We start from the raw sequence: 26,812 nt of genomic DNA, 5'->3' as shown, positions 1-26,812 counted from the left end.
ACGCTTTCCATTATTACGCCTGTCTCGCTCTTTTCTCATTTCTTTTCTTTTCTTTTTTCTTTCCTATTGTTTTTTTTTTTAAAATGATGTGGACGTTTTTGCGTACAAAAGTACGCCTGGCTACGCGCCTGGCTGAAGTGAAAATCATTTTATTGAAGATATTTTGAAGAAAGTATACTTCCAATGAATAGTATAACATATGCGATATTTTTTCAGATATTCATTTAAAATCTAGAGGCAGCAGATATGTTAATGCATTTTTGACTAATGGTCACATATTTCTTATTTCTAACCCAGTACTTTGTTCTGTATAATTTAATGTACAATTGTATATTGTATGATTTAATGAGAATAATGCTTATTATTTTCATGTTTTGGGCTTTACTTAGAAATGACAGATTTCATGTTGAAATCTTTCTCTTAATTTTTATGTGGAATAGCTACCACCCTCAATTGTTTATTTAAATAAAACGTTAAAATCATTTTGTGGTGGGTTAGCTAGATCTACTCAAATTTAGAAATAAGAACTTGATATTTACTAGATTCGTGTGCGAGAATGAGATGTCACATAATAAGTATCACATAATTAGTGATGGTCAACTTTTGATTAAGTGCTTTTTTTATATAGTTATTGATTGGGAAAGAGGGGATGTTAGCAGAAATAAGAGGCGATACAGGCTGTAAGTAGTAGTGCAGTCTTCCTAGGGGTCTTCCCAAACATCATATCAGAAATCCAAAGTAAGGGGTAATGTAGTTTTCGAGTTATTAATGAAAGCATTAAATTTATTGATAGACAACAATTTTAACATTCAGGAGTTTTACAAAAAGAGTTCTTTGACAACAATTAGCAAAATTAGTTTCATTTGAAAAGTTTTGATAAGATATGAAACAAAAATAAATCAAATCGTGTAATTACATAAATGTTTTCTTATAAGATGATATTATTTTTCTTTATTATTCTAAGCTCTCTAGCACATTGGCTTAAACTTCATCATATGATCAAGTATATATATATTATTATAACAGTAACTTGATCCGAAGGGTCGTATCACGTCGAGTTGACAGGCGCGGATCATCAGATCTAACGAGACGCGAAGCGTCGAGTTTGATCTGATGATCCGCGACTGTCAACGAGACGTGATACGGCTCTTCGGATCAAGTTACTGTTAAAATGATAAATTTATTATCTACCCCCTCATAACTAGCAAAATATAGCAAAAGAAAACTTTAGAGATCAATTGCATAACATTTATCCATAAAACAAAGCATAATAACAAGGGACTTTTTAACGCGCAAGAAAAATAACGTCATATTTCTGCGTACTATGTCATCAGTTTCAGAGAGTGGTGATATGGATTCAGAAAACCATAGTGTGGTGATCTGGAAAGTCGGATCACAACGTCACGTGATTGTGTTAAATCAACAGTAAAATTGTGTGATACACATTAGGTATATAATAAAAACAGTATAAACGGATCTACTACGTAGATACACGGTTACGGATGGAAATTTATGTACCTACAGTCTGTGCATTTAGAACTTTTCCTTGCTTTTTCACTGAGCGTCTGTCCGCCTTGGATTGTGATCACTAATGACATGTCCTCCCATTTGTGACCTTCAAGGTTGAAATGTTCCAAAACGGGTTCATTGAGTGTTTTGGTCCTAATGGTCGAACGGTGATTAAGATACAAGATACAAGATTTTATTAATCCAATTTGGGCCCCCGGAGGAGCAAAAAGATTTACAAATAGAAGGAGGAGGATCCAAATGATAGAACAAGCATGATGATGATATTACAAATAAAGAGCAATTGTTAAAAAAAACAAAACAAAAAAAGTATATAAGAGATATACTGAATATACATACATGTATCGTATTGTAAGTTACATACAAATATATATAATTTATACATATATATATAGTTAAAGGCAAGAAACTGGGAAAGAGGTATATAATTTTTTTTTATGCTTATCACAATATCTTCAATTAAGGTAAATTACTAAGGAATCCAGTAAGTGATCTAAGGATGTCTGGGTCTTCAGAAGTCATGAGCCAATAAAATTGATTATCATAAGATAGAGACTGAAAATTTTTACATTTAATTTTACAAATATTTATGAGTTCAAGTCTTTGTACATTAAGATGAGGACATACAAGGAGAAAATGAATTTCATCCTGAATCTCGTTGTGATGACAAAGTGAACAAATTCGTTCCTCTCTAGGTATTTTTTGATAACGTCCAATTTCAATTTTAAGCCTGTGAGCCGATATTCTTAACTTTGTTAAAACTGATCTATGTTGATTGTTTGTAAGAATATCTAGATAAGGTTCAAAACAAAATTTAGTCTTTATGCTGGTAAAGGTAGACAATTTGCCATCTTTATGTAAATTCCTGTCTTTTTCCCATGTTAATTTATAGAAATTCAGTAATATTCTTTTCAAATTGATTTTAAATTGTGGGGTTGACATACCTAGGAAATCACTAATTTTGATATCAATACGGTTGAGTAAGAAGTTAACACAAGAATACCATGAAGTAAAACCATTTTGGTGTAGTGTTTTAGAGCAGTTAAAAGCCTCACTAAGCAAGGGAAATTCACCATCTAGATTCTCTAATCTATGCCAGTATAACAACATATTTTTAATGACATCAAAATGTAAATTCAAACGTCCTAGCTCAGATCTTACAGCAAAATTGCTGCTTTTACCATGAACCATTAGTAAATGTTTGTAAAATTTAAGATTTAGAATTTCGCCTTCTAAGCTTTGGTATATTTTGTCTAGTGTTATATTTGGATTTCTCTTAAATTTAGAGGTTGTTGGGTAAAAAAAAACCCATAACTCTGAACCATACAGGATAATGGGTTTAATAGTGTGGTCAAATACATTTAAAGCAGTTCTAATTGATGGATTAAATGTGAGAAAGTCTTTTTGAAGTTTAAAATAGGCTTTTTTGGCTTTGTTACAACAATCATTTTTAGCATTACTTAGTGTTCCAGATGCATTAACAGTCAGACCCAGATACTTGTATTGTTTAACACATTCAATATTGTTGTTATCCAGATGGAAGGGAATTTTAACGTGTTTACCAGATGAATTGAAGACTATAATTTTTGTTTTCTTTGTATTAACTTTGAGACACCAGTCCTTACAGTATGTACTTAGTATATCGAGTTTTTCTTGTAGACCTTCAGCAGTTGGGGAGAGAAGTACCATGTCATCAGCATACATTAGGCAATGAATGGGCATAGATGAATCATTGTTTAATTTTACAAAACTTTTAGAATTTGACAGATAATTTGATAGATCATTGAGATAAATCTTGAATAGGTTTGGGCTCATGTTATCACCTTGTCTAACCCCATTGTAAGTACGGAAGTGACCAATTAATTTGTTACCCAGTTTAATAGAAGAATAGCTTTTAGAATACATATCCTTAACAACTGAGTAAAATTTAGTGCTAATACCAGCTTTTAGTAGTTTAAGCTTCAGACCAGCATGGTTTATACTATCGAAGGCCTTATGAAAGTCAACAAAGCAAGCATATAGCTTCCCTTGTTTTGATTTGCAGTATTTTTCAACAAGTGTTTTCAAGACAAAAACATGATCTGAAGTTCTAGCTTGTTTTGTAAATCCTATTTGACAAGGATTGATTTTATCATTGCATTTTAAATATTTATCTAATCTTGAGTTAAGAATATAGTTAAAGAGTTTGCCAATTGAGCTGGTTATTGTGATTCCTCTATAATTGTTGGGATCATTAGTGTTGTTAGATTTGTATACTGGAGTAATGTATCCTTCACACCATGAAGAAGGATAATATCCATGAGTTAAGCAACCATTAAAGATTTTCAGTAATATTGGTACCAAGACCGTTTGACCATGTTTAAGCATTTCATTGCATATTCTATCAGTACCAGCTGCCTTACCATTTTTTAGTTTACCTATTGCTTTACTTATTTCATTGAAAGATATTTTGTAGTCAAGTTCATTAAATATGGGTGTTGTTGTTTTCTCAGCTTGTTTTAGTTGGTCTTTAAGAAACTGATCTCGATCGAGGAAATCCTCATGAGTTTTATTCAATTTTTTGAAGTGGTTTAACCACTCATTATTAGAGATTGATGTATCAATTGTCTTTGTATTTCCAGTTCTTAATTCGCCTATAAGTTTCCAATATTTTTTTGGATCAGTTGAATTTAAAGCATTTAGGTTGTTGATAATATTAGAATGGTATGTTCTAAATTTTTGTTTTCGTGGCCAAATAAAGTTCCCTTCCTAACTAGTTTTGAGCGCATATTTATCAACTCGTTATCAAACCATTTCTTTTTATGTGTAGCAGAGCTTTTATTACTTTTACATGTTTTATTTTTAGGTAAGTTTGGTTTTAATGACATAATGGCTGCAGCTTCCAAGGAATCTTTTAATCTATTTATTGTCGATTCTATAGATTCTATGTCATTGATGCTCATGGTGTTATCAAGATTGCATTTTATTTTGGGGGATTGTAATGCCTCTATAAATTTAATAGCAGAGTCTTCCCCCCACTTAAAGGATGAATGGGTCTTGTAATTATTATTATCTATACTATTTTCTCTATTAGAAGAATCATGTTGAGAAAAAATATTCCATGATAACATACAGTGGCAGTCAGATAATGTGGAAATAAAATCTGATACTTCAAAAAACAAAATACGTTGTACAATTTCTTCATCAGTTAAAAGATAATCAACAACACTACTTCCATGATAATTATGGCAAGTGAAATTTCCAAAAATGTCACCAAAACATCTTCCGTTCATAATACGAAGTTGGTTTCCAATACAAAAATCTATTAGTTCTTTTCCTCTCTTATCCACACAAGTGTCTCTATTAACTCTTTTGAAAATATCATTATCAATTTTATATGTTTAAAATAAGGGTAAATATTGGTTGTTATCATCTAGTATATAATCAGTTGCATTTCCTGTTCTAGCATTAAAATCTCCACAAAGCATTATATTTCCTAAATCTTTATATTGATTAATATCCTTCTGTACGAGTTCCAGAATATTAACATTATTTCGTGTTATTGCAGGTGATCCCTCAGGGGGGTTGTAAACAGTACATATATACAAATCTTTATCAAAATTAAAAAAAAGTTTTTTCTAATTTGATCCATTGATACTCACTACATGTATTTTTAATTACAGAAACATGATCTTTAATCTCATGCTTAATTAATATTGATATCCCTCCAAAGTATCTGCCATTTTTAGATATAGATGGCAGTAAAAATCATCATGTAATACAACTGTATCTGGTCCAATGTGTGTTTCCACAAGAAATACTAAATCTTTATCTATAATTTTTGATAGAAAAAGCTCGTCATCCATTTTGTTCATACCTTTTGATATCAATCCTCCAATATTCCAAAAAGCACATTTAACATTTGTTTTTCTGTACATCTGATACATTCTAAGAAAAAATACCAAATTTTCAAACCCAAATCAAGAGAAAAGGTACAACATCCTTCAAAACATCTAATACAATGTATAATCTAGTAGTAACAATATGTGAGAAGAAAAAAATAATAAATCAGTTGCAAATAAACATGACATTCATGAGTACAGGTGCACCGATAAGTGGAAGTGGTACAATATTCGAGAATGAAATTCATACATTGAAATACCCGTTAAAAGAATCGCATTGTTTATATATATCATCAGTGTAATTGATAAGTAACATCTGATATGATGATAAAAAAGAAAATTTAGTAATTGTAGTTAAAGCCATAGCTGGCAGGATGGTAAGGTCTCCCTTCCCATGGTTCGGATGGTGCGTACTGGTAGTTTCGCCACTTTCGCTGGTATTTGTACAACTTATTTGGTGAAGCACGGTGATAGTCAGGGTCTTGGTCTTTTCCCATCTGCAATGGAGCCTGTTCGATTCCTAAAGCTAGAAGGATTGATCTTTTGATATTGAATGCTAACATGGCAACACCATCTTGTGTAAGATGAACATTGTCCCTTTCAAGGACCTTGGCAGGCCTATTAGACATGTTTATGTTTTCACTGATATAAACGACTGAGTCACTTTTGTATTTCTTCTTTAGTAGGGCGTTGATTAGAGCACTATTTGCACTGTGTAATTCGTCGTCTTTACGAGGAGTACATAGTGACAGAACCACTTTGGCTGACCATTTTTGAGTGATAATGTTGATGATTTCTTCCGTCTCGTTAACACAAGTCTCAGGACTTTTTGCCTTTACATCATTGGTGAGGTGATGAAGAACGACAACATCTGGTGCTACATCCTCATATCTTACTATGGTATCCTTGGTTTCATCAATTGTGTATGCAAGTTTCTTTGTTGTTATGAATGATGAACTAAGAATGTCTGGATTAATCTTCTTAGTGTTAGATGTCCCCACTAACAGGACTTTGGGTTTAGGGGGTTTTGTCTTGGGAGAAGTCTTATATATATCCCTTATGAGGCTCATATGGTGAAGAGTGATTTTCTTCAACTTTCTTTTCTCCTACACATGTAAATTTCTCACTGTTAGATTCCATACTCGAAACATGCATTTTCAAACCAAGAATCTCTTTAAAAAGTGCCTCGTTTTTTTCTTTGAGGATTTTGTTTTCATTTTCCATGTTGAGTAACTCTTCATTTTTTGTTTTTAGTTTTTCCACTAATGTTGAGCTTTCTGATTTGTTTGCTTCCAACAAGTCAAGGAGTTGGTGTTTGCATGTATTGTGCATATTTTTTCATTCTTCAGTTGGGCTTCTTTAGTTTCTAATTCAAGTTGTTGATTTGCGATTTTAACTTGAAGTTCATTCTTGATTTCATCTGATTTCTTAAGCTTGTTTTTTATTGAGTTAATTTCATTTTCAGGACTTTTTGATTTATTTGGTGTTGTTGACATTTTACTGTACTGGCTGTTCAAGTTTTCAACGGCTAAAGAAAGAGTACTAACTGTACTTTGAAGTGATTCCAAACCTTTTAAGATTAATATTATTAACTCTCCTGCGGAGAATTCATGTTTCCCTAACATACTGCTTGGAAAAAAAACTTTGCAACTGATGAGATAAATGAAGTTGTCTGTTTGAAAGGACAAATTCCGTATTGTCTTCTAGCTGAGGTCTGTAATAGGGCTGTTAAAGCTGTCTGTGTTAGAGCTGTGCTTACAAAGAAGACATCTCCTGTCAGAGACCCTGTTAGGTAATGTATTGTCCAGTCTGGTTCTTACCACCTTTTCTTTCATTGGACGTCTGTATGCAGCCAATGGGGCTTCCTTAAAGACCTCTAGCATTCGTTCGTTTGAGATGGGAAATTGGCAGGTTCTTTCTTAAGGATACGCCGAGGTTCTTAAAGACGGGATGGTACATCTACGTCGTTACCAGAGGGACCCTGCCACTGGTGTCTTTTTCACTATAGCGTAATAGGTTTTGCCTGTCATGTCCCGGCACCTCATCAATGACAGTTTGTAAGGACTGCGGGTATTGTTGCAATTGCCTCTCTTACATCCCGCTTTGTTCTTGATATTAGGCAGGGGATGAACAGATGTGCCGAACTCTGGAGGCTAGACCCTTAGGTACACCATTAAATAGGGGGGGGGATGACAGCTAATCGGAAGAAACAGATGAGAATTTGTGAGTTTCATGTGAAGACTGAACTTTTTCGAACTTTCCACAGCATTTTGATAATTTTTTTTTTAGTTTTCAAAGTACATAATATTGTATATTTAACTAGTGCTCCGTGACGTTCTACGACGTCATCTTTTTCTCTTTACATTGAAGGCTCTCTATTTTTTTTACTTTTCTGAAGTTAATATCTCTCCAATTAAGCAAATTATAGCATAATTTAGAATATGAAACGGTATAAAAATTCTAGATATGGACGTCTAAACTTTTTCCCTTTTTGTGCAATTTTAGAGAGGGTAAGACTACAGATATTTTTAGTGTATTTGACATTTTATTTGTAAAAAACGAAAACTTTATTGTAAACAAGGAAACTTTTACTTGCTCCTCAATCCGATTTTCGTCATCTTTAAACTGAAATAAATCATGATATTTAAAAAAAGTAATACATTTCATTTGTCTTTATTGTTATAAAAATCTTAATGCATGTTCTGTAAAAAAAAATTAACTAATTGTTAGTCCATTACACTGAATTGATGACGGATTTTCCCGTTATTTCCCGATCATGACAAGGAGCACAAAGCGGGTGTGACCGGTCGGCAGGGGTTGCTCACTCCCCCATAGCACCTGATCCCACCTCTGATGTTTTATATTGTTTAATGGACTTTTGATCTGGAATACTGTTCGTTATACCATATGTTTCATGGATACCTGTATTATAAAATCAATCTCAGTGGGAATCAGTGTCAGTGTCACCCCGTTATTTGTAAACCTTTTTTTATATTCATATGAAGCAGACTTTGTTCAAGACGTACATGTACACATCTGTTTCATACTTGGATATCTTACTTGAAAAAGACGGTAATGGTAATCTAACAACCAAGCACTATGATAAACGTAATGGCTTTAACTTTTCTATCTAAAATTAATTTGAATCATGTTTCAGAGATTTGTGTTTACTGTACTTCTAATTTCATTGTTTGAATGGACTTTTGAGCTTGAATACTTTACCTTTATTGAGTTCGAGGGCAACATGCGTTTTGTCGGACCCAAGTACCAAACTGTCATTTTAAGATTTTATTTTTGGCAAACATGTATCTTGTACTTTCTACCATGATGTAAACCTCAGGTCTGTCATTGTTAAACACCTACGAATACAAATGAGATTAAAGCTGACATGAACTCTTAAAAAGCCATCATTTTTCATCTTTGTACGACTTACTACATTTCTGTACGCCTTTGTCCGCCATATTTCTTCGATTCCGCCATATTTAATTGAAAATTTTTGGTCATCTGTACCTGCTATATATAGCCTTGTACGATTGCTTCACTTGAGTGATTTTCTAGCCTGACTGTCGACGTGTACACATCTCCGATAACAAAGTTTTTAGAAGTCCATAAACTGACCAAATACATGTTTGAAAAGTAAAAATTCAACAAAAAATAGAACTTTACCGAGAATTAAATTATTTTTGAATGCATTTGCTGCAATATAGAAAATAAACTAACACGGAATACATACATGTACATCAAACACCCATACAGGTCGAGAAAACGCGTCAAACGCAGTGATAAAAACATTTACCTGACTACTGCTATCGTTACAGGGATGTGCACATATCAAAAGAATTATCCTATTTTACTTTTATTGAAAAATGCATCTCAGAAGTCATGTAATCCATTGCTAACTCAACAGTAAAAGATGCTTGGACATACGTGGCCCATGCCAATCATTTTATTTGGTCAGGGAAAATATCAATGGTTGAAAACTCAGTGGGGTTGATTGAAAAAAAAAATGCAAGTAATTTTTTCAAAAATAAACATTACTCTTGTCTGTACATGTTGTAAATAAAATTTACGGTTAATTAAGTACATGGTTTAACTTCATCAAATTCATTTTAAAAAAGCAGGCATTATTAGGAATCATTCACCTTTTGAAGATAATTTTCCCGTGATATGAGGGGGTGGGGGGTGGGGGGTAATAAAACATGCATAACACTCTCATAAAAATAATGTAAGAAAAACGTCTGAAACAGATTGGATTTCTTTATGATCAATTATTATCAAATAAATATTGTGTATTGGCTTTATTAGACCTAATATAATTTAATTTAAAGTTATTTATAATTTTATGCACTATGAAAGAAAAAGTGAGCACGTTCACATACCCCACGCTCCCCCAAAAGTCGAAGTAGTGCTGAAATTCCCAGAAAAAATTAAGGAATCGTAATTTCCTTGTAATATGCATATCTATACACATTGTGTCCTAAATATCTGCAAAGTTTGACGAAATTGTGTGCAGCGGTTTATGAGGAGTTGCGCTGAAAAAACTGCTCACCTCTATATTCAAGATATGGCCAAAATCTAAATGTAAAAGTGCGGAAATTCCCGAAAAATAAAGAATTCGGAATTTCCTGGTGATGTGCAAATCTACACACACATTGTCTCCTATAAATATCTGCAAAGTTCGACAAAACTCTGTACAGTGGTTTATGAGATGTTGCGCTGACCTAAAAAAAAAAAAAAAAAAAAAGACTGACTGACTGACGGGTCAAAAACATTATACCTCACGCGTGTGGCATAATAAACGAGTTTGATTCTTTGGTACAATGATAATGAAAATAGAATTTAATGTGAATTAAATTTCTAGACATAAATAAGTAATGATTATTAGAAAAAGCATATAGGAAGAGAGAGTAAACTCCTCGTGAGAATTCCACATTCTACCTAAAACTAGCTTTTTAAAAATTCTTTTGTCTGTTGTCCAAGTTCGACACATACGTTTGAGAAGGTATTCGAGAAAGTTCCCAATGTTCCCATTCCTGTGATTTATATTTCACGTTTATTATATCCCCAGCCTGAAAAGTGGGAGGTAATCGTTATGTCCGTTCGTCTGTCTGTTACGCTTTGGGGTACCCATCTCTTATCCGCAAATCCTCTTACACCACTTAGAGAAATTTAATTAAACTTTCAAAGAATCTTAAGTTTATTACAGATTACCATTATGCACCTCCTATTTTACTTTTTGATCTGACACGTATGGGTTTAGCGAAATATGGACTTTGCCATTATAACCATATGGGAGGCAGGGGATATCATTTAGTGAGTTCATTGCTCATAATACATGTACGTCTAGTTTCTCTTTCAGTTTGGGCGTTTGGGTTAATTTCCTGTCCAAAGTAAAATTATTATTCAATTTATGAAGTTTTGACATCCCGCCTGAAAAAAATCCTTGATCTGTCCAAAGGCATAATAAATGGCACAGCACAAACTGCGTAGGATTTTATACCTATCATTGCCCCAACGGGTGGTTACAGACAGAAAGAGAGAGAGAGAGAGAGGGGAGAGAGAGAGAGAGTTCAATATACAAAAGAATAAATAATAATTATCCGTATTCAACCAGTGTGTCAAGTATCCCTACCCTAGCTTTTAAAATTATCTCCCAAATTCACTGACAGAAATTATTTATATATATATAAAAAAATACCTAGACTATCAGGCAGGGATACTGAAATCTCGAAATACTTCTTGTAACAACATAATTATAAAACAGTTACATTCCTCAAAATGCACATACTTTGTGGTCGGAGTGACACATTTTAAAAAAAATCTCAAAACTGAATTCGGCAAAAATGTCTGTCTTCCAAGAATATTTAAATGACGGTCATGTCATTTATTTTTGTATGCCCCCCCCCCCCCCCGTCCAAAAAATCAAATGCCGAATTGTCAATCTGAACAGGGAATGGCCTTTCTCCGTGTGTGTATGTGTTAAAGAATGTATAGATGTACACATAAAAATTTGTATTCTGGTTAATTGCTTTTAAGATTTGAAGTAAATTATAGCCGTACATCAAATTACTTTGTTTAGATTTGAGATTAGTACTAAAATAATCAGTTATAATTGACAAATGAATTTTGCGACGCAAACCAACTGCAGACTATATACATGACTTTGTATAGAATGTATATTAGAACAACATGTAGATAAAGAATTCACAATTATTGCTCATGAACATCAGTTATAATATCCCCCCTTTCATCCGCGCAAATACCAAATAACTTCTCTTTCCACTTTTGATATCTTCCCTGACCAAAATCTGATCAGCACGGACTAAGTGTATCGTAGTGCTAGTGTGTACGGAGTAATGACAGTGTGTTTACTATTGAGCTTTTATGGAGTTTATTAAAATTTTCTTTTTTGTGATGCATATTTCAATAAAAGGAATTCAGGGTGTATTTCACTTGACTTGTGCACATCTTCGAACCGATGCAGTAACCTTATTACCATGTATGGGTACGTTTACAGCGTTCGAGGCGTTTTCTCGATATGCATCAATTGCATAGGACCAGCAAATCAAAGACGTTGGTTGTTTTGTTCCATTCAAATGATCAAAATGTGTTTGCAAATTTTACTGCTTTTCATTTCAAGTTTATTCTGCATAAATTGGCGCACTGTAAAAATACGTACTCATGCATCTAAATTTCTCTTCAAACTTGCATTTTTTTTCTTTTGATTCAAATCAATAATCATTCAAAAATATGATTATTATGTTGTTTATTTTGTTTTTGAAATGTCTTGATCACCTCATGTGTTCTCATATGCTTTACCATCGGAGATGTGCACAAGTCGATACCCAATCCAAAAAATCATTCAAGTGTAACGAGCGCATTGGGGTATACATCGTTACAATGAGACAAGGTATCTGAAAGAAATATGGCGGAATACGGCTATAGTTGGTATGAAACAAGTCGTACATAGATGAAAATGTTGCGTATTTAAGAATTCATGTCAGCTTTAAGCTCCGCCCATTGCTTGACGTAAGCGATCCAACATCTAATCGACAGGTCCAACATCTCACTTATCGGTCAAACATAGATTTTTTTTGCCCGCTCAGTAAAACATAGAAATGGTACACTTTTTTCGGTAAAGATTTGTATAGGAACAAATTTTTAAAAGTATAACATTGCCCTTTATCTACATATTCCGTTGTTATAAATCATATTTTTGCACACCTAAATTGTCTAAGAAGTAAATATTGTTTCAATTTCATAAAAGAAAAATAAGCCCATTTTTTATTTATATTGCCGTCCAACTACAAAAATTGACTTCCGATAAAGTACTGATCCATAATATTTTGCACTAGTCTCTCATTAGTGATAAATGTTGCGTGGTCCTTTATGAAGCTACTCATACTTGTTTTTCAATTCATTTGGAAAAACAAGAACATATGGATTTTCATGTGAAGGTCAACATCATTTTTTAGAATAATTTGTAGGATAAAAACTGCAGGAACATACAATAACGTAAATAACTTAACCTTAATTCTTTTTCGCACACAAAAAGCCCAAAATAAAGATATTGGATTTTTCACTATTCACCAGGTGTTATTGAGTTTGTAAATTATTATTTTTAAAGGAAGAAAAAAAAAGAGTTTGATCTGCTATAAACACTTGAAATTAATATATTTCTACTAACAATAACGTACTGGTGTTATCCCGGTAGTTCAACAAAAAATATTTATTATACTTACAAGAAATGTGCTACTTAATGGAAATTTTTCACAGGCAGAATCAACCAAAAGAGGAAGCAATTTATTCAATAATTGTAAAAGAATTTTTATCCTGAGAGAAAGAAAGTGACAAAATTCCCTTAATGTCTTCATTACTTAAAAAACGGTTGATAAAAGCATGAACTTTTTCATAAAACTAAACGAGCAGTATTATCATTTATTTATACTTTTGTGAGACAACTGCGCCATCTGTAGCAAGAACAGCATTATGGGTACCACCTGGAGATCAGTTGGAAACCACATCTTGGACACCACACCCAAAATTTCAGCTTAGTCCATCCGGTTGTGAAACACCGGCTGTTGTAAAATGTGTTCCCGTAGCAATTACTAAAATCATAAAAAAGGTAAATAAGTAAAATATAAATAATGTTTAAGATTATGATGAATAAAAGGGGTTTTTACATCATTTATAATTTTGTAATAATTTATAACCAATGATACGTTAAAAATGTTTGAAAATCATTGGTATGAGAAATCATTAAGATACTTAGAAACTTTTTTCAGGTTGACCTACAAATGTAAATCTTAATGCGTTAAAACCGAAATATATGACTAGAAACAAATCTTACCTTCCTCTGCATATTGCATAAGTCACCCTTTGTTGTCTCGGACGCACAACATAGCACACATTGCCGTTTACGTTAAGTGAGGTGACGGATACTAGTGTCCTTGGACAGGTGTCAAGGGCAAAGTATTTACTATAAATCGAACGAATTTTTAAATCCTTCATGTTGAAATTATTCATTATCATTTGTTAAGTCTTAACCTAAATTTTGCTAAAAATGATACGTATGCAAAATGGGTTCACAGAAAATAGAGATAAATAATATCCTGAATACATGTATAATCGACTCACTTTTCGATGGGTGCCACTCTCTGAGCGGATATTTCGTTCACTGAATTATTGACTGCAGTTTCTTCACTCAAGGCAGCGTCGATCTTTGCTCTAGATGTAAAACAATATACATGTACGAGTTTAGGTTGTTAAATAAATGATTTACAGTATTTGCCAAAAAGTTTATAATTTAATATACCTTCACACGACCGTGTCTACAAACCTTGATAACAATTATACTGTGATATCCGAGATAATTCTTTTTACTAGATACAATGAAAGGATACTTCACATTTTGTAATTGTGCAGTTTTGGACACAGCGATGATACTAGGAGGGGGGTCCCAAAAAAAACATTAGATTCGTCCATAACTTATCAGTATAAGCATATTTTTAAAATCAAGTCCTATCTTTTTGCCATTTTTAGTCATGTGTTTTTATTATGTATACATATACAGTTCTATATGCATGATTGTTCTATATCAATCAGGGCAAATTTAAGATATGCACTTCATTTTGTATTGTATGAACCTTTTGGGTTTTTTAAAAAAAAAAATTCTTGTGACAAGTGTAACATATATTTTTTAACATATTTAATATTAAATATTTATCAACAAATCAATTATAGCTGCTTATTTCTTTTTTTTTTTTTATTATTTACGAATTTACGATATACTCGTAAATGCAAAATTTACAATATGAAAGAAACCTATTATCATGCTGTAAATTTTGCATTTACCTTTCCGAAGTAAACCCATAATTTACAACTAGATAAAAAAAATTAAACCATGAAATTTCATAGAACAGAGAGACTTTTCGAGAAATATAATTGATTTTAATTTCTAGACAATATTTTTCTGAATTAAATGCATGTAGTTTTGTGTAAAAAAAAAAAAAAGATTTTTAGATCACTTGAGCATTTCTATGACCAAAGTGTGAGTAAGAGAACAGTTGGGTAGATAATGAGCGACCCTATGAAAGTTGAAAGAGCAAAAATTCCATCTTTCTAATAGGGTGTCTTTGTACTACTTACAGAATATCACTTGTCTGAGCTTTTGTTGTACCATCTTGTCTCTGTGGGAACTTCTTAAAGGCATTTAGTCTCCTGACCATTGGAATAAATAAAACACGCCACAAGAATAGCAACTATCCAAGTCTGTATAAAAATACCAAGGAAATACGTGTTTATGCATATAATTATATGTGCGTTATCTCCATATGTTTCATGACTTAGAGAAAATAATAAAAGTCTCTTGTTCATATGAGTAGTGATTAATTTCAATATAGATGATCATCCTGAATGAAACACAAAATTACAACTAAAGTATGAGGTAATCAAAACTCGTCCTGAGCATGAATTCTTATTTTCAAATCAAATATCCGAAAATATTGCTTTCTGTAAAAAAAAGAAAAGAAAAGAAAAGTGAATAAATGCATGTATTAATCCGAATTTTACACAATTAAGTGCTATAGTTAATGTATTAATTCTTTTGTTTCTTCAGTCGATGCAGTTTCCAAACTGTTCCACTGCATTAATGACTGATTTATCTTCTTATATATTATGTTAAAGGTATTAATGCAGTTTGGGAGTGTATTATGATCTAGTCAGTTAACTGACATATGAACAGGATACGGTCTGCATTCTGATAACAAACATTTGTTTTTAAACGGTAAATTGAAATGTATATAATGACCAAATTTGAAAAAATACGGATGCACAAATACCCTCCGGTAATTATTACCGATATTATTTTCTAAATATCATACTTTAGTGTTCAATAAGAGGTTCAACGTTTTATGTAGTGGCTATTTTATATAATTATATGAAAAGAAGACAAAAAACTAAAAGTAGTGAGCATAGATAAAATGTCAAATTAAAAAGAATAAACTATTTTAAAAACAGAATACACCTATATGTTTATGAATTGTGATCAAACTCATGAACTTGATTTACTTGATTTACTTTTGTATGGTAGTCCCAATCATGGACTAGGTATTAATATTCAGATATTTGAAGCAGTACATGCTTTCATCACAGCAACCAAACGTTTTATTTGACACTGACTGTCATGTATGTTATTTTTGCAAACGCTTTCTAACCGGTGCTACATTGTAATTTTTTTTTCTCTCTTTCTACTTTTTTTTCTTTTGTTTCTTTGGTACTATGTTTGTCTATTTATTTTCATACCTATATATTGTGTGTTCATCTTGACCTTACGGAGAGGGCTAAAATAGGCTTTGCCTGCTGCCCAATCCCATTCACTTATGTGAATAAAATTTTGTATAAATAAAAAAAATATGTTTATGTCTCCATAAATTATCTATATGTTTTGATTATGTTTCAGTTATAAAATATATATACAAATTTGTTTTGGAAAAGATAATGAGGAAAATCTACAGAAGAAAAAGCATATTCCTTACTACGAGGGCGTTCAATGAACAATGTCCTCGGTGCTCGGAAAGAAGCAAAAGACGCTTTTCAATGATGTTGTCTTCATTATTTTACTTATTAATCTCTTTTAATTACAACACATGTCCGTAACCTTTTTTATCCAATTTCTGATTGATTTTAGAACTCATTTTTGAGCATGACTCTTGGTGTACTGGAAATTGGCAGATCCAATGATTTCCTGGACTTGTTTCTTCCTTATCAAAAGTGTTTTTTTTTTTTAAGTTTGGAAATAGAAATAAGTCAAAAGGTCAAAGATCTGGCCAGTATTGTTAATGTGAAAAAATATTAACTATCTGTGTGTCCCGAAAAACCCCTTTACTCTTCAGGGCGTGCGGGTTTTGACGCTGTCATGAAAAAATTTAATGTAGTGGATTCCTGATTCTAGGTCCTTCCTCTAATAAACCTTTCGATTTTTTTGCAAAAAAATTGTTTTCTAGCCTCATCCAGAAATTAAACTGTCTCCCCGAATACGAATTTGAACAACAATACCCGCGACCACTAATATTTAAGAACATTCCATATAAATCTGTCTTTGTGCTCTTGCAATTCTTTGCTCTCGCCAGACCTTCCCTGTTTTTGTCAAGTACATCTTATGGTAAATTTTGTTTTGAGGATTTTAAGCAACAGATTCAAGTTCCATTATCTGTTTGAATATCCAAAAAACGTGGATAACTCCAATTACTGATATTTTAAAATAATTGTTAAGACATTCATACACGCTGTCGTTTTCACTCATTTTTCAAAATATATGATGACCTTTGAGTACTAAGCTTTTTTACCGTCAAACGTTTCTTAAAAACAGTGTTAACAACCCCCGATGTGATGTCTATCAAATTTGCTATTTGTCTTAAAGTCAATCCTACATCATCAAGTATTTTTGTTGAAATTTGGCAAACAGTACACAAGTGTTATAATTTTTTGTTGGCAAGGACGGTACCCATTTTTGACGCCCATTATATAATTTTTCATCATTGAAATCCACCTGCTCATTTGTCTATAAAACAGATATTGGTTGCTGTAAATGTCACATATTTCAGTGAATATTTTTTGGGATTTTTAACAAGTTTTACAGCAGCTTTGTTTAAGCTTTTATTTTCACTCTAGTTTACCGATTCTTTACCATTCATTTATAATGCAGTATCTCGAAAAGCCCTTGTTTTCCAGCTGCTCACAATGAAACTATGTGATGAAAAGTGGTCACATGAACTGTTATAAATTCATTAAAGATTCAATTATGAGAGAATGCCAATTTTAATGTCATATGATAGTTCAAAAACTTCTTTCAATAGAAGCTTGATGCTAGTGTTTTTCTTTTATATTTTGCAATATCTTCAAAACCAAAATGATTTTAAAGCAGAGACACCTTTTCTTTTAAGATATATTCTAGATAAGATATCACGAATCCAGTTTTGTTTTGTTTTTTCAATTTAACATATCAGTAATTAGCTGTCACTGAAGATCTTTATGGCTTAAATGTAAGTGTCAAAAACAATGACGAAAAAGGGGGGTTTACATCCAAGTACACTTTAGCCGAGAGTAAAAATACGACAGCTACATTTAGTGCATTAGTTGTCTGGACTTGACTTCCACATTAATAGCTCTCTCTGCTGGATCTTCTAAAAGACATTTAGTGTCCTGGCCATGGGAAGAAACAAAGCACACCACAAAAACACCAAATAACAAACAATTGTAATTTCTACATTTACTAAGAACTAAAACAAAATAAGTATTTTTTTTTCAAAATAAAAGAAGAAAAAGAATTGATAATTAATAAAAACAATACGTCAAAAATGAAAAAAATAAACGTATGCCTTTTAAGTATCCTTAAAAAGATTTATTCTTTTTTTTTTTACTTAATTTCCGAAGAATCTTACCTTCATCTTCCTCTCTTTTTCAAATGTTGCAGTTCTAAATTCAAGTTCTATTCTTTTGATTTTTCAGGCCTACCGTCCTATACATATATAGTGAAAGGTGTCAATGTATTTTTGTATGTTTTAGCCAATCAAATATTAATAATTTTGAACAGGATATGGTCCATTTTTCGGATAACCAAACATCTAAAATAACCGGCATATTCAATCGCACGTAACTGAATTAAAAAAAAGGATATAAAACCAGAAAAACCTATTTTATTGTAAATAAAAACATTTTTGGCAGCAAATTTTGTAATGAGATACTGTTGTTATAATTATATACTCATCATTGATAACCTAAATGATTAAGATCTTTAAATTAGCCACCAGACATGTAGGTGGGGGGTATCATTTATCATTGGCATCTGGTGAATAATTACGCGTCAACAGATGGAATTTGCAACCTGGCATGGCAGGGACACTGTGTATGCAATAGCCATCGTATTAATACAATTAACTATATTTGAAGTATTGAAATCTTATCTTGGTCAAAGGTATCTCAATTATTCACTTTTTTGTAAGAGCTGCTGGATTTTTACAAGAATTCAATTTACCCACCCACCATCATCCTAAAAATTTATCTATATAAAATCAGTTGTCCTAAATTACAAACAATTTATACCTTTTTGGTTTTTGTCTTGTACATTTATTATGATTACATGTATACTATTATATTTTTTTTTTCCATTTCACAACTTGAATATGTTATTCTATGAAACCTGTGTTACAAATTGTACTTTTATCATTTATATCTTTTAACCCGTGTTTCAAATTATAATTGTATTACATTATTTTTTACTTATGTTATAATGTTAGTACATGTATTTCTTGTGTTTGGCGGTTTTTTAACCCCACCTCTGCAAATTTATTGTCATTTATTCAATTAATTTTGGTTAATCAAACATTAATTTCATCATTTGATCAAATATATTTTATGATAAATTGAATAAATGACCTTTCTCACAAACTGAATATTGCAAATGAACTCAGACTACTGGAGAACATAACTGATTGTCTCATGTTGACGAATAAAAGGTATTTTATGTAAACACAATATGGAATGAAATTTTAAGTTTTCAAGTTATGGGAAAAATTTGGGTGACAAAAATAAAATTATCTGAGATGTCATTGTTAATTCATCAGTATTGCGTACCCACTAAATATATTTGAAATTCCTTAAGTATATTTATGTTATCCTAGTGATCTGGTTAAGCTACCGCATAGGTTATACTTGAGAATATTGAGTGAGAATTGTTATTCATTAAATAAAAAAAGGCAATATATAACATAATTATAGGTGATTGAAGATCAACGGAATGATAACACAAAAAAATTCCTTTGTCCAAAGTATGATAAAATTGGCAATGGAATATCCACTGTTGCAAAGAATCATCAGTTTGTCAAAAATATTTGACATATAAAAATCAAAATCAAAAAGTTGTCAAAACAAAAAGCTTACAGGATGTATACTTGTGAAGAAATGAGAATACAGGTAGGGAACACAGTAAAACACTAAAATAAATTAATAATTAATCGAACAAAAAACAAGTAGTTGCAACAAAAAAAGCATATTTGATTTTATACATGTATATACATTCATAATTTTAACAAACAGATAAAAGAGTACCCTTTTTATATTTTTATTCATTTCTTGAAGTTAATATTTCAGTCTGGAAATACGTATATGGAAATAACGAAAACAGTACTCAATCTTAAAAGTCCATTAAACAATACAAAGTTGGAGCTGAGCAAACACGGACCTCCATAAAAACCAAGCTGGGATCAGGTGTCACGGAGGAAGGAGTATCCCCTGCCCACCGGTCACATCCGCCTTGTGCTCCTTGTCATGATCGGGAAATAACGAATAACAGAAAAACCCGAGGACAATTCAGCGTGTATATATTGTCCTAACAACTAGTACGAAAAACGTCAGTCAGCATTTTATTAAATGATAAATTATATTTGCTGACTAGATCATTGTATCGAGACCGTTGATATTCTTGTTTCAGAAATTTATCTGTTAATTATTGACCTCGTTTTAGAAAGTGTTCATATGTAGAGCATGTTATTGCGTATCGAATCAGTTGAGAGATACAGTGTATAAACCCCATATGCAGGTGATGAATGTATATCGCTGCAGTAAGTCAAGGAAGTTCAAGATTGAAAAGTCAGAGTCATGAAATATCATTCGATTAATTATTTCTCCTAAGAATGATTTATTTTAAATAATTTTTAAATTGACCGAATTAAAGTAGTTCAACAAGTTAATGAAATACTATATTTCATCAATTGTATTTTCTTGAATATTTATTTAACAATTCATCTGTAAACAAACAAGATATCAAGAAAGTACTTTTTAAAATTATAATTTAATATTCAATAGATGGTTTCAAATTCATTCATTCCCGCCGAGATCAGATAGCCTTATTTTTATGGTTATTTTTATTACACGCTTAAAGTGAAGTGTCACATCAGGGCAATAATGCTTAAATGTCATTGGACGCAATGTTAAAAAATAAAACTACCATTGACATAAGGAACTTTATCCCCATATCTCAAAAGAGATGTATATGTTTTAGACCAATAACTACTTTGAACTGGGTAATGTAACCGAAAAGTCGATTCATAATGTCTTCACTAAACAAAACGAGTGGTTGATAAAGAACATATATGGGAACTTCTTTTTAGTTGGATGCACTTTCAAAAAGCTAGAGTTTACAGGATATTAATGGGTATACCTTAATTATGTTAACCTTTTCTAAAATTCTTACAATTTCCTCATTTTTAGGATATATGTTCATACATGTATGTATATGCGCAATTTCGCTTAAATTCCATCAATTGTAAAAAGCATTTATTGCATCAACCATAACTAGACTTTCTTAAGTCATATTATTAAGGTTCTAGGAATTTTAAATTCACTTGATTTCCAAGTCTTATGAACATGTTCATTGGAATCGTTCAAATATATATTTTTTAAATTAATTAATTAGAAAACGTCTGTAATAAATGCAAGTTGATGTCCTTTAAAAAAGACTGCAATAGGTGGGCCATACGCATGTGCTTCTAACCGAAATTCAATTGGGGAAAATTTCTAGGTTTAGTGAATATTCATGTAGGTTCATTAACATTTCTACAATGATCTGCCTACTATAACTGATAGTACTAAGTCTTTCATAGCAAATTATTCAATTTTATCTCCGATTAGCCTAAAGTTTTGTCATTTTAAAAATCGGGCTATTTTGATACATGTTATCAATAACGATTGGGACTTGACATCTGTTCTGGATATATACGGAAGAAATCTTTCAATGAAAAATAGATCTGACTGTTCAAGTGTAGCACGGTTCTGTAGAACGCAGATTTTTTTCAGAGCTCCCCCCCCTGGAAAACCTTTACCACTGGCCTCTATCAAGCTGTATTTTACGAAAGCCCAATGAGCTCATTTTCATAGGTAAAAAAAAAATAAAAATAATAAATGCGAAACTTTCGTGTTATAACGCAAAACTTTCGCGAATAAAGGCGTAACTTTCGCGAATAAAGGCGTAACTTTTGCGATATAACGCGTAACTTTCGCGAATAAACGCGTAACTTTCGCGATATAACGCGAAACTTTCGCAATATAACGCGTAACTTTCGCGAATTAACGCGTAACTTTCGCGTTATAACGGGAATTTTTTGCTGTTTAACCGGACATTTGCTTTAGTCTCTACTTTCTTTTGATTTTGTCATCAAGTTTATTCATAACAATGATAAGCAAAAGGCTATTTTAATCTTGGACTATCACAAGATAAATTTTAAGCTTTCTTGCTATTGAATCCATCTTTACCGTCACAATTTGTCTTTCTCAACGCTGTTCAAACAATTCAAAGATTATGCGAGTTTTCCAAAATTTAAACTTCAAGATTATCACCCCTTTCCGGCGTATTTTTATGCACTCTCTAGAGAATTTGAAATAATTTTATTATATAGAGATCCTGATCTCAGAAAATTGACAAAATGAGGTAAATTTGTCAATTGTGTCCCACCGCATTTGTGAAAATTGGATAGCAGATTTTCATTTGTCTCCGTTGGATTCACTGTGGAAATACAATATCCTATTTTGAGGTTGCACCACGTTGTCATTCCATTGCTTACGAAAACATTGACAATTCAAAGTGCACAAATTCTGCTATATACCTTCATAGTTTTTATTTATGGCTAGTCCACGAACTTCTCTATAACCCAATATATAAATATTGGAGAAAATTTAGAGACCCCTCCTCCTCAATAAATTTGTAATTAACAATATCCAATTATAATTGTTATTTAAACAGCATCATATGACCCGTTAAGCTCATGAAATTATACATTGTTCATTCACTTTAAAGTTATGTTTTTACAGTGTATAATTTTTGGTCAAAAATGATTGATTGCTTAGTTTACTACTGGTAAATTTGTAGTAAATGTTAACGATTAAAAAAAAGCTTGAAAAAAGTGTCAAGTAGAGATTTTCCTTAAAAAATAATCAGTCAAAAGAATTTAACAATTGAAAAACATGTACAAGAAAGTAAAACTCATATTAATTCAATGGTAAGGTTTAAAAAAAAATATTCTGATGACTAATCTATCCTATTCTCTCATCATTTCTCCATACATCTTCTGAGGAAATGATATTTTATAAATAAGTTCCTGAGAGTTCCCGTATGTGTTCATGTTCTAATCTGTCAGTCAAGATCAATGTTGATGAATAACATTAGTATATGCATGTTATTTGGCAAAATAACGCGAAAGTTACGCGTTTATTCGCGAAAGTTTCGCGTTATAACGCTAAAAATTTTTTTTTTACCTACGAAAATGAGCTCATTGGGTTTTCGTATTTGGATTGCTGTATATCAAATTATTTTGCGAGGCTTGATGATCAAAACTAATGCCTGTGAAGACTTGTTCTATATTTTAAAAGCTAGAACTAGTCATTGAATGTTGTTTTTCATTCAACTGTTAAGTTACCTATATACTGCAAGTTCTTCCTACTTTTTAAAATGCTTGTGCCATAGAATCAATGTTTAATTTGTATAATATAAAAGTATATGTAAAAGAGAGAAATTCGTATCCACCAATGAATATATGAATACAATATGCAGATTTAAAAGCGAGATTTGCCAATGAACGGCAAATTCTAATTCGTATATGGAGAATTATTCTACGGGCAAGTTGTTTTAGGGGCGAAGTCTCCAGCATCCTCGCGCATGCGTAAGCTATCGTTTGCCCATAGCATCCGGTTTAACCTCGCTTTTATATTTTCTGTGTGGACCTCAGGGTCCACGCAATAAGCATTTCCTAGATTTGGATTTTACTCTGCGGTCAAAGCTCAGATATGTGCACGTGGATGTACACTACAGAGCGATCTAAGAGACAAATAGAGAAGATGAGCAGCACAACCGCAGAAACAGAGAAATAAGAAAGTAAGCTTCACATGACCCACCATATCGAAGTGAGGACTTGACGTTGTTTGCTTGTTTTTAAAAGACTCTTCCAAGAATTTTTCTCTTTTATCGAAGAGTGTCGGTTATGACAGTAATGTAATGTCAGTTTTGAATATTTTTAATTGACCAAAGAACCAAAAAGATTTTGAAATACAATATATATATATATATATATATATATATATATATATATATATATATATATATATATATATATATATATATATATATATATATATATATATTTCAACTTTATACACAACTTCCCCACGATAAATTAAAGTCCAGGCTTTCCGATATCATCGACAGCTGCTTTTTTAAATTTAAATTTTAAATTTTAAATTTACTTACCTTGTCATTGGTCATTTGCAAAATCATTTTGTTAAAAAACATTTTGATTGTTCACACAAATACTCTGAAGTTGACATCAAAAAGCTGCTTGAGTTTCTGATTGACAATATCTATGTCGTTTTTGGAGACCAGGTCTTCTAATAATCTATTGGAATTCTCATTGTTCCAATTGCGCACCGTTTAATAGACCTATTATCTACTCCTATGAAGCAGAATTTGTGCAAAATCTCATGCGTGAAAAGAAGAAAACACTTGCTCTGGTTTTCAACTCGACATTTAGATATGTCGACGACGTATTGTTTATTAACAATGATAATTTCCATTCTTATGTCGATATGATATATCCTGGTGAGCTTGAGACAAAAGACACCACAGAGTCTGACACATCTGTTTCGTATTTGGATACTAGTATTCAAACAAGCTAGCTCTATTATAAACGTGATGACTTTAACTTTTCTATCGTCAATTTCCCTTATTTATGCAGCTTCATCACCTTCATACGGAGTTTATGTATTTCAGTTAATTCGATACACAAGAGCATGCTCTACGTATGAACAATTTCTAAAACGAGATAAATTATTGACAAACAAGTTGATGAAACAAGAATTTTTGCAGTCTCGTTTAAAGACATAATTTCGTAAGTTTTATGGTCGATACAATGACCTTGTCAGCAAATACAATTTATCATTGAGGCAAATGCTGATAGACATTTCTCATACTAATTCTTAGTCCATTATTTATACACTGAATTGAAAACGGATTCTTCCGTTATTTCCCGATCATGGCAAGAAGCTCACCGCAGGTGTGACAGGTCAGCAAGGGATACTTACTCCTCCATGGCACCTGATCCCATCTCTGAAGTTTTAGAGGTCCGTGTTTGCTCTGCTCCTATTTTGTATTGTTTTATGGACTTTTGATCTTGAATTTTGTTCGTTATCTCCATATGTTTCATCGTTACTACTTTCCTGCGAATAATTTAGACATGTAGGCGTTTTCCGTTGATGTTCGAGCTAGCATATTCTGAAACAAGGGATCTCGTTTACGAGGTATCACCCGAAAGCACATAATTTATAACATCCGCTGGTGGATTTCGAAACAATGAAGGCCTAACCTTTTAGACCATAGCACACTTAATTGAAGCCTTAAAAGCATCAGAGGGTTTAAGGTTATGGTCTTACCTAAACAGCAATATAATAATATACAGCTAAATAATCCGCTTGTCAGATTAAAACCTGAGCTAGATACCTAGACATAAGAGATGGGTTCCTGGGCCAAACAATAGACAAATTAAAATGTATTTGTGTGAACAGCTGTGCATATATTTTTTTGAAATTTAGACAGATCTGATAAAAATCCATCTCTAATTGTAACACAGTAAGGATACATAACACTTTTTTCATCTTCTACACAGACGAGTTACAATGGTATTTTTTCAATATTTCTCTCAATCTAAATAGAAATGTAGTTAAGGAATTTTGATTGTGTAATACCCTGGTATATTAAAATACACACTTGAAAATGTCCCCAGAAACTTTGCCGAAACAAAACTTCATAAATTTCTTTTAAAATTCAAAATGTTTTGAGCTGTAAAGTTGTAAGTTCTATGTTCGATACAAGACCTTTTCAGTAATCTATCGGTAAGTGCTGACTACATTTTATACTTATTGTTAGATCATTGTTTACACATCGAATTGTCCACGGATTTTCCTGTCATTCCCCGATCATGACAAGAAGCCCACGGGCGGTGTAACAGTGTGGAAGGGGAAGCTCAATTCTCCATGGCACTTGACCTAACCTCTGATTTTGGATGTTCGTGTTTGCTCTGCTTCTGAATTGTATTGTGTGACTGGAGTTTTGATCTTGAAAACTTGTCATGTCCATATATTTCATTGAGAAAATCAATATTATTTAGATTGTTTTCATCACAAGTGATAAACATAGAAATTATCTTATTATAAAATCCAATCAAAGCTGATTAACCTGCGGGGACGGACCAAATTAAAATGGTCAGTCAAATTACTTGTAAAATAAGATGATACATGAAAAATAAGTAGATAAAGAACGGTACCTTTAACAATATAGATCAGGACCAGAGCAAACACTGACCACTAAAACAATTGTGATGAAAGCCGGGTTTGAACCATTCAAGATCTCATTTACTAGCGCTTGTAAGATAAACTCTGGGTAATGTTAGTAATTTTACTAGGCAACGTATCTCTCTTATCGGGGTGTCAGTCAACCGTAACTGGAGTGTGGTAAATTTGATATTTTACGCAAACACATGCTCGGCACAAATAAATTAAGAACATTAGGAAAGATGAAAATTTTATTCAAATTAAATTTTAAAAAATCCAAATTTAAGAGAGAAAACATTGAAAAGAATCAAATATCTAGAAAAAAAAGTAAACGACTGTTTAAAAACGAAAAGTTAAAGCCGCTTAGTCCGATTCTAATCGCTAAAAAAAGATATTCGTTTTTCTTCTTGAAAAATAATTGTCCATAAATTATTTCAACTTTTGTCAAATTATATCTCCAAAGTCTTTTTCTTTTTAAAGATATCAAAATTCAAAAGTTAAAAAAATAATTTTTGTTAGGTCACACAAAAAAT

General features: G+C 32.0%; 1 protein-coding gene across 1 annotated transcript; it reads right to left on the bottom strand.

Annotated features, from left to right (window-relative positions):
- Window positions 1-13,313: 13,313 nt before the first annotated feature.
- Window positions 13,314-15,180, bottom strand: LOC134236919 (uncharacterized). Its single transcript, XM_062719089.1, has 4 exons — window positions 15,057-15,180; window positions 14,046-14,135; window positions 13,759-13,887; window positions 13,314-13,516 (listed from the first exon to the last, which is right to left on the bottom strand). The coding sequence occupies exons 1-4, from the start codon at window positions 15,134-15,136 to the stop codon at window positions 13,396-13,398; spliced, it is 420 nt and encodes a 139-aa protein (XP_062575073.1). The 5' UTR covers window positions 15,137-15,180; the 3' UTR covers window positions 13,314-13,395.
- Between the last annotated feature and the right edge of the window lie 11,632 nt (window positions 15,181-26,812).

Source organism: Saccostrea cucullata, unplaced genomic scaffold (assembly GCF_032062105.1).
Source record: "Saccostrea cucullata isolate Sc308-1 unplaced genomic scaffold, CSIRO_AGI_Scuc_v1 ctg34, whole genome shotgun sequence".
NCBI lineage: Eukaryota > Metazoa > Mollusca > Bivalvia > Ostreida > Ostreidae > Saccostrea > Saccostrea cuccullata.
Note: the sequence above shows the minus strand (reverse complement) of the source record. Positions and strands in the feature narration are given on the sequence as shown.

Bases quoted from the DNA above. Each gene is read 5' to 3' on its own strand.
- LOC134236919 (XM_062719089.1), bottom strand. From the start codon at position 15,136: ATGGTCAGGAGACTAAATGCCTTTAAGAAGTTCCCACAGAGACAAGAT. The intron at 14,136-15,056 runs GTAAGTAGTACA...TTTTACATCTAG, and splicing joins GCTCAGACAAGTGATATTCT to AGCAAAGATCGACGCTGCCT. The intron at 13,517-13,758 runs GTAAGATTTGTT...TTATGATTTTAG, and splicing joins TATGCAATATGCAGAGGAAG to TAATTGCTACGGGAACACAT.